The sequence below is a fragment of the Magnolia sinica genome, chromosome 17 (genome assembly GCF_029962835.1).
Source record: "Magnolia sinica isolate HGM2019 chromosome 17, MsV1, whole genome shotgun sequence".
Lineage (NCBI taxonomy): Eukaryota > Viridiplantae > Streptophyta > Magnoliopsida > Magnoliales > Magnoliaceae > Magnolia > Magnolia sinica.
In genome coordinates, this window is record NC_080589.1 from 6,055,107 (window position 1) to 6,064,658 (window position 9,552).

The 9,552-nt window shown below is 43.9% G+C and overlaps 1 protein-coding gene across 1 annotated transcript; it reads right to left on the reverse strand.

The window, feature by feature from the left end:
* Nucleotides 1-406: 406 nt before the first annotated feature.
* Nucleotides 407-8,866, reverse strand: LOC131231436 (uncharacterized). The gene is made up of 2 exons (XM_058227620.1): nt 8,390-8,866; nt 407-1,127 (listed from the first exon to the last, which is right to left on the reverse strand). The coding sequence occupies exons 1-2, from the start codon at nt 8,820-8,822 to the stop codon at nt 574-576; spliced, it is 987 nt and encodes a 328-aa protein (XP_058083603.1). The 5' UTR covers nt 8,823-8,866; the 3' UTR covers nt 407-573.
* Between the last annotated feature and the right edge of the window lie 686 nt (nt 8,867-9,552).

A 9,552-nucleotide genomic window follows, 5' to 3' on the forward strand; every position in this document is an offset into this window, starting at 1 on the left:
TGTGGGACCCACATTTCATCTGAAAGTTTCTCTGATGGGTCTCACGCTCCCCAACGTCCCCATTCATCCCTTTGGTGGAGCCCACTTGAGTCATGCATTAGGATGTATTTTGGTATCTAGACCTAACATAAAAGAAGCGAATCTAATGGACGGTTGGATGGCAATCACATATCACCGTGTGTCCCATACAGCTCCAACGTATGGGAACGCATGTGTTCACTTCCCTTGCATATATGCCATGTGTACAATATCAGATACGTTGATAGGCTCAGATTGCTGAAATTTATCTGGTCCATTGATCTGCAGTAGCAGTTTCAACCGCGCATGGAACAGATCTAGTTAGCATTCTAAAAGTAGATGAACGGCTAGTATTCGCTGGAGTGAATTTAGCATTTTAGAAGCAAAATCCAAATCAAAATCATAAATTGATATCAGCCAATGGCCAATGAAAGCCTACAGTATCCCAACAAAAGCCCAACCAATCACCAAACGACACATGTCCACGTCCTATTGCACGGGCCCCACACACCATCCAATCCAACCGCACATCACAAAGCCCCCCTCCCTTGCACCTCAACCCAAGGTTCGGAACACTGCCTCAGTAATGATATGCTTCCTCTTAGGTATGCCCCCACCAAACATATGGTTCAGATACACCCTCCCATCCTTCAACGTTGCTGACGTGGCCAGCCTATGCATGGGCCCCACATACCTTCCTACAACTTTAGCCGTATCCCAACCGTCCAGACTCTCGACCAACCTACCAGAAGGAGTCCCAGCAACCACGATCTGTGTCGGCGATAAGAGATCTAGGCCATCTCCCATAGATAGGGACCCTTTGACAATCTCAACCGTTGATATCTCTTCTTTCACCACATCAATCTTAAAGAGATAGCCACTTGCAGTATGGACGACAAGTAAAAAACCGTTTGGATGGTACACAATCCCATTCAATCCAACCAAGTTGTAATACCATTCCTTCCTTTGTTTGAAGATTGGACTTCTTATGATGGATAGGATCTCACCGTTCATCCCAACCTTCCATATCTTATTAGATGCGGCATCTGTGATGTATGCATTGCCAACGTCATCAACGGCCACGTCATCCGCCAAGGATTTCTCATCTCCTACAAGCCGTTGAATAATAGAATCAGATGCATAGGAAGACAATCAAATAAATTTGAATGATTACAACATGTTCAAACTGTGTGGGGGCCACCCGTTATGTGTATGTAGAATCAAACCCGTGAATCTGGTGGCCGTTCTCATTTCCACCGTACATCTTAAGAATCATCTTTGATAAAATCTCAGCTGGGACACGCTGCAGGGAGCAATGTACAACCACGCGTAAAACCTATATACTGAAATCATGTGGCCCACCTGAATTTTGGAACGATGCGAGTTCTGTTTTTCCCCTTCATCCCTTGCGGCCGTGCATCTGATGAATGGTATGGATGTCATATGATAGACGGCTTGGATGGTACTCAAACATCACGGTGGACCCCACGCAGCTCGGACCATACGTTCGAACGCATGCGACCGTTCGCCTAATAATATGGTATTAGAAGAAATGTTGGAGTGGTTTTGCGTGCAGAGACATGGAATTTCATTCGCCGTTCACGTGCCAATACAGCCCATGTTTGCACGATCCAGGCCACTCATCAGGTTGGCAAATTTGTGAACATGCACTTGGAAAAAATACTAGAAGGTATAGCCATCAGGTGGGCCATACATATAAGTTGAATATGCACCGTTGATCTGTTTTTAACCGTCCAAATTCCTTTTTTCCTGTACACTTGCAGCGCATGATGTGGGGAACTGGTTACGATTTGTGACATGGAATGGCCCGGATCTCGCACACGTCCCCTACATAGTTACGTGCGGAGAATCATCACCTATGAATTCTCTAGTGCATGGTGCTTCCATCAAGACGCACATGTGATCATCAACTCCCTCTGATGAGGCTTAAGGCCCACCATCTGTCGGGGAGGTAATGCTCTAATCTACGGTTATAAAGAGAGAGGATAATGTTTGGAAGGCTCTTCTTCCTATTGATATGAAGTGATATGAAATATTAACTGTACCCAATGAAAAGTGGGTCCCACCTAATGAACGGCCCAGATCATTGATTAGACTATCAACACATGTAGTACACCCATCTTCCATGGATTTTGTTGACATACCATGCTTTCAAGCTGTGTGGGGCCCACCATGACATGTATGTAGAATGTAAACGGTGCATCTTAGTGCGGCCAGTGATGGTAGGCCTACATTCCAAAATCCAACCTGATCCATAACTCAGGTGGGCCACACCAAAGGGAACAATGAAGAACAGTGAGGAGGGTGACACCTACCGTAGAAACTTCCAGATGGAACATGATATCAATCATGTTTTGTATATATCATCCACACCACTCATCAGATGAGAGCCACCAGGATGAGGGACACATCAAAACGCAGAACATTCAAAACTAAGTGGGCTACACCAAGTGAATATATAGCCTGTTCGTGTCATTGTACATATTACTCCATGTAGTATGTCCAACCTGAATTTCGTAACAGGATGGGAAACGGATTGGCTACTCCCCCTGCCACCAGCCCGGTGGCTGATGGACGGTGCTCTGTGAGCCCCACCATGATGTATGTGTTTCATCCATTTTTACGGATCATTTTAGGGCTTGATCCTAAAAACTGAGAGGGATATAAATTTCAGGTGGACCACACCACAGGAAAACAATAGTGATTGGATATCCACCATCAAAATCCTCCTAAGGGCTACTGTACTGTTTATTTGACATCCACTCTGTTAATTAGGTCATACAGACCAAGGTGAAAGGAAAAAAACAAAGATCAGCTCGATTCAAAACTTTTATGCCCCAAAAGTTTTTAATGGTCGACTTTCATTCAACACTGTTTCTTATAACGTGGTCCACTTAGGATTGGGATATACCTCATTTTTAGTCTCATAACATAAAATTATCTAGCAAAATATATGGACTGCGAAACACATACATGATGGAGGGGCCCACAGAGCACCGACCACCAGCCATTGGCTGACGGCAGGAGTATCCAAAACTGAATTTCCTTATTACTCCGTGTGGTATGTCCCACCTGAATTTCGTGACAGGATGACTCCGGAGATGGACGGTGAACATGTGGTGCACATGCACGGTTTGGATTCCACGTACACGTAACGGGTGGGGACCAGTACACATGACCGCCTCCAGTCCGTATTCCGTACAATTTGCTGCGCGGCAATTGAAAGACAGTAAATTCCCGCCGTTAACAGAGGTGCGACGTATCTCGTGTACCATTGAAATCAGTAAATTAAAAAGTCAAGTAAGTCACTTGACTACCCAAAGCTGTACCTCGCATTGGAAACACGTGGCTCCACCTCAGGAGGGGAATTGGATTGTGTACTCAGTAACTCAGTTCGCTGAGAGGTAAGAGCCAATTGGATCCAAGACGCAGGGCGTGGCAAAACAAATGTAATTAGCTTCTCTCTTTCTCTCTCTTTCGTGCAAGGATCTACTGTTGCTTGAAGAGGTTTCAATGGTACCACTGACTAAACTCTGTTGTGCCCACTGTAAATGGATATCGTCTATCCACCCTGTCCATCTATTTTTCAAGCGCTTTTAATGATTGAGACCAAAATTGAATCATTTCCAATGCCCATGTGGACCATGGAACAGGAAACATTGGGAATAATAATAATTTCCACTGTTGAAACATCACAGTGGCGCTTAGCGAGGTTAGATGTCATTATCACTGCTGCTTCCTTTATTGTAGTCCATTAGAGATCTGAATATACTTAATTTTCTGGATCATGCAGTAAAATTGTTTGAGAAAAGTTATTAATGGCATGGATAAAGTTCTTAAATCACGGTAGACCCCAGAGCCTTGCCCGAACGGATTAGAAATCTGTACTAAGTAAACTCTGTTGTGCCCACCGTATATGGATGTGGTTTATCCATGCCATCCATTCGTTTTTCCAGATCATTTTAGGGGTTCAACTCAAAATTCATGCATATACAAAGTTTAAGTGGAACATACCACAGGAAAAAGTAGAAATATTGATTTCCACTGTTGAAAACTTTCTAAGGCCGCCAATGATGTTTATTTGTCATCCAAGATGTTTATAAGATTAGACAAACATGGATGAAGGGAAAACATAAATATCAGCTTGATCTAAAACTTCGGTTGCCCCAAGAATTTTTCAACAAGAGATGTTCAAGTCACGGTGTTTCCCGTGGTGTGGTCCACTTAAGGTTTGGATATGTTCTATTTTTGAGTTAAAGCCATAAAACTATGTGGTAAAAGAGATAGACGGATTGGATAGAATGCATGAATGATAATGGGGCCCACAGAGTTTACTTAGTACGCAATCTGCTTCCATTGCATATCGAGTAACTCATTAGGCTTACCGTGCTGATTAAATTCTATAATGTTCATGTGACGTTCACCATGATTTATGTATCTTATCTACTCCATTCATCTATTTTACCATATAATTTCAATGCTTGAGCCCAAAAATGAATCATATATAAAGTTCAAACGGACCACACCACAGAAACAATGTGAATTGAATGTCTACCGTTGAAAATTTACTAAGGCCACAAAAGTTTTGGATCAAGCTTATATTTGTGTTTTCCCTTCATCCATGTCTTCATGATATCATGAACAGGTTGGATGACAAATAAAAATCACTGTAAGGCTTAGCAACGTTTCAACAGTGGAAAATCATTACTCCTACTGTTTCTTGTAGTATGATCCACTTGATCTTTGGACTTAAATTTTGAGCTGAACGCCTTACATTAGCTGTAAAAACTAATGGACAACGTGGATAGACCACATGCATTCAAGGAGGACAACGTGGAAACGTAGGATGATCCTCCCTGCATGAGAGAGAGAGAGAGAGAGAGAGAGAGAAGCTAACTGCGTTTGTTTTCGTGTTTGGAGGAGGGAAGCAGCCCCAAATCTTAGAGCCAATAAGCTCGTGACACGTTAACGCAGTACCTATTAGCTTACTGAGTTACTCGGTACACAATCCGATTCCCTCATGAGGTGGATTCATCAATAACAGGCGCGGGACATGCGGAGGCTCCGATGGCTACTACTAAGGAGCCACAATGATGTATCAATCTTATCCACACCGTCCATCCCTTTTTTTCATATCATTCTAGAGAAATGGACTAAAAATAAGGCATATCTAAGCTCAAATGGACCACACCATAGGAAGCAGCGATGCTAAGGACGCCCACCACTGAAACCTTCCTAAGGCCCATTGTGTCCTTTATTTCCCATTCAACCCCTTGACATTTGACATGGTCATATACAACTAGCTAAAGTAAAACAATAAATATCATCGTGATCTAAAACTCCTGTGGTCCTCAAAAAATTTTCAACGGTAGGAATTTAATCACCACTATGTGGCCCATTTGAGATTTCTATATTTTCTATTTTTGGGATAATATTAAAAAATAATATGAAAAAAAAGGACGGAGAGTATGGATAAAGTTAATAAATCATGGTGCCCCTCAGTGGCGCTCGGAGCCACGCCCGTCCCGAGCTCGGAAGAAGGGGGGTAGTACCTAATCCGCCCGCATCAGAACGGGTACATTTGGCTCCACCTCAGGAGGCGGATTCGGATTGGGTACTGCCCCCGACCGGTCTGGAGTTAGGGACAGGCAGAGGCTCCAATGGCTACTGAGAGACTACCCTAATTTATGACTCTTATCCACACCGTCCATCCCTCTTTTCATATCATTCTAGATTATTGAACAAAAAATATTCACAAATCTAATGTTCAAGTGGACTGCTAAGGACGCCCACAGTTGAAAACTTCTTAGGGCCCACTTTGTCATCTATTTTCTATCCAACACATTTCATATGGTCATATATACCTGGATGAAGTGAAAAAACAGACATCATCTTGATCCAAAACTTCCGTGGTCCTTAATATTTTTTCAACGGTAGTAATTTAACCCCCACCTTATGACTCATTTGAGACTTGAATATTCATTATTTTAAAAGTAATATACTAAGATAATAAGAAAAAAAATGGATGGACGGTGTGGATAAAGTTCATACATTACGGTGGCCCCTCAATGACCCTCGGCGCCTCCGTCTGTCCCGAGCTCCGAACAGGCGGGGGGTAGTGCCTAATCCGCGTGCACAATAACGGGAGCGGATTTAGTGGGGAATGGGTTATGGTGTAAGAATCACAAATCACAATGTTTGGCTGATTCCAGCCCTTGACTTGGTCCATTTATTGGATGGTTACGATTATCGAATCAATGTTAGGATTAGCTTGAGTCCAATCAACGGCTGAGCCAAGATGATGCTCGGTTCGGATCGTTACGCACATATCCACACGTGTGTTACACATTCAAGCGGCGGGAAGAATCAGTGCGTCCGTGCGAGGGGCAGGTGGTCCGCTACCTACCAACAAAGTCATGGATGGGTATGGTAGCTTGTAGGAAGAGCGTGTGCAACACTCTAACTCTTTTCAGCTACCGTGATTTTTCTGTTACATCCAATCCGTCCATCAGTTGAGTCACTCATTGTTCACCGTTCATAACAAAAATCAAATTGATCCGGAGTTCTAGAGAGCCACGCTACCGGAACCTCCCAAGTTCACTGTGTGTGGCCCAATTAGAATTTTCATAAAGCTAATGATTAGGATTTATCTTTATCAATGTTCATATCACCTGATGGACGGGTTGGATGGCATATAAAACAACCATGGTGGCCCCATGAAGGTTTCAATTGTGAGCGTCAATATCCCACTATTCCCTGTGGTGTGGCTCACATACTTTTTTTCGGCCTGATTTTGGGAATTGTAGTATAAGCGAAATTTTAAAAACTGATGGACGGATTGGATTTCATAAAATATTCTGTTCTCCCAAGATCTAGGGTGTTGAATGCTCTCTCTAGGACAGGTATGGTGCAAGATTCCGGTCCGGAAATGATTCCATGAGCGGAGATTTCCGCGCATCAAAATACGTAACGTTAAATACCAAATAAAGAAAAGTTCTATGGACAGGGGAAGCTTCCACCCGATGGACCCCACCATAGTCTCCATAGACCAAAAAATCACTCTGGCTGAACAATCTTAACCGTCTGACCTTGTGCCACCCAAATTGACAGTGAAGATTTTCCCAAAGAGCAAGATTCTAGGCTCAATTGACAAAATCCCCTGATCATGCTGTTAAATTCGTACAGTAAAAGCAATCTTTTTTTCAAATGGCCTATCCACAGTAGGATCCACCGAATGAACGGTCCGGATCTCAGTCTACTGCTTAGATAGTGGGCGAGTTTAGAACGAGGACAGCAGTTTTTCATGTGCTCCCGAAGGACTGCTTTCTTTTCGGATCCGTGTGGCCCCAACGTGATGTTTTCATGTCATCCAAACCGTCCAGAAGTGTCGACCAACCATGAAAGTGCGACAAGAAAAAAATTCATCCCGATCCAACCATCACGTGGGCCACCCCGTAAATCAGGGGTTTTTGAATGGTTGTCTACTCTTTTTCATGGTGCGGCCCACCGTGAAGTTTTTATACGATCCAACCTTCTCATAAAGTGATCGCAAGCATGATAATGGGATTTCCAAAAAAATCAGGCGTGTACAATCATCAAGTGGGCCACACCATAAGAACCAATAGACAACCATCCAAAGACCTCCAAATTAACATGGTGGCCCACATAATGGTTAGATCTGTATGAAATTTAGGGTTTCAAACTTTAATGATTGGGCAAACCTTCTGGACGGGTTCGATGCCATACATATAAATACAACGCGGTGGGCCCCACCGATAACTTTTATAGAACGAGCTTTCTGATAAGAGTGCACTGAATAACTCAGTACGCAATCATCCAAATCGGTTTGCGTACTGAGTTACTCAGTACACTCTCATCGTACTTCGTAAACTCTGTTGGGTCCACCGTAAATGTATGTGGTTTATCGACGCCGTACATCCGTTTTTCGAGCTCATTTAAGGGTTGAGACTAAAATTGAAGCGTATCCAAATCTCAAGTAGATAATGATTTCCACCGTTGAAACCTTGCAAGGCCCGACAATGATGTTTATTTTTCATCCAAACTGTTCATAATATCCAAAAAAAAAAAAAACATGGATGGAGGAAAAACACAAATATAATCTTGATCCAAAGCTTCTATGGCCTTCAGGAAATTTTCAACGGTAGAGGTTCAATTTACATTGTTTCCCGTAGTGTGGTCCATCTGATCTATGGATATGCTTCCATTTTGGGGTCAAGCCCTAAAATTATATGGGAAAATGGATGGAAGGAGTGGATAAAATATATAAATCAAGGTGGAGCCCACAAAGTTACTCACTTGCAATCCGCTTCATCAGTTGTCCATGTCTCACCTGGGCCACTGAGCTGAGTCAGAAATAACCGGTTCCAGTTTCGCAAATCGTACGCCGCAAGAGCACCGTAGCGGTTCCCGATAATGTCCGCGTGAACGACGAGGAGCCGGCTCCTGGACCTGTCGACCCGAATCCCGAGGGACCCGTTGCCGGCCACGTCAGCATCTCTGACCACCAACTCTTCTTCCAAAACTGCCCCTGGGAGTTGATCGTCCGGCACCGTTAGCTGGCTCACGCCACCCTCCATGAGGGACACGAGGAACCGACGGCCCTGATCGTCCCATTTGGCGCACTCTCGGAGCCATCCGTTGCTGTGGTACTCGTAGGCGTGTGTAGCGGATTTGGTTCTCTCGAGGGCTATGATAAGGGAGAGAGGGATTGCTGAGAGGAGGACGAGGACCACGAGGGACTTGAGAGAGCACCGAAATGCCATGAGAGAGACAGAGAGAGAGAGAGGGAGAGAGGTGGAGGGGGATTAGATATATCATATATGTGGTAGGGGAGATGATACGGTGGGAAGCGGATTGGCTGGTGTACCACACACCACCGACTTTGGTGGTGTGGGTACGAGTCGGGCCAAGACGAGCGCTTACGTTTCTCGAGTTCCGAGTTGTACGAACGGTTCAAAGGAGATTAAAGTTATATGGGCCCCACAATGAAGTATTTATTATATCCACATCGTTCATACATTTGGAGAGATTATTTTAAAGGATGAGCACAAAAATGAGTTATATCCAAAGCTCAGGTGGACCACACCACTAATAAAAGTGGGGCAATGATTCTCACCGTTAAAATATTTGTATCCCCACCGTAACGTTTGTTTTTCATCAAATCTGGAAAAACAAATATCATATTTATCCAAAACTCTTTGCAGTGTGGTCCACTTGATCTTTGGATCTGTCGCTCAAGACTTACGGAGAGCTCGACAAATGAACGGACGGTTTGGATATAACGCATACATCATGATGGGACCCACATGCTTGGTGACGTCAGCACACAGCCAGATTGGTTGTGTGTGGTACACCAGCCAATCCGCTTCCGATACGGTGGATCCTGGATTATCGTACCATGGTAGAGCCATCTTTCTGCAGTACGTTTGGCAGGGTGATGTACAAATCGGGTCCGTCTAGATGTAGGAAACTATGGTGGATGGTTCTTTTATT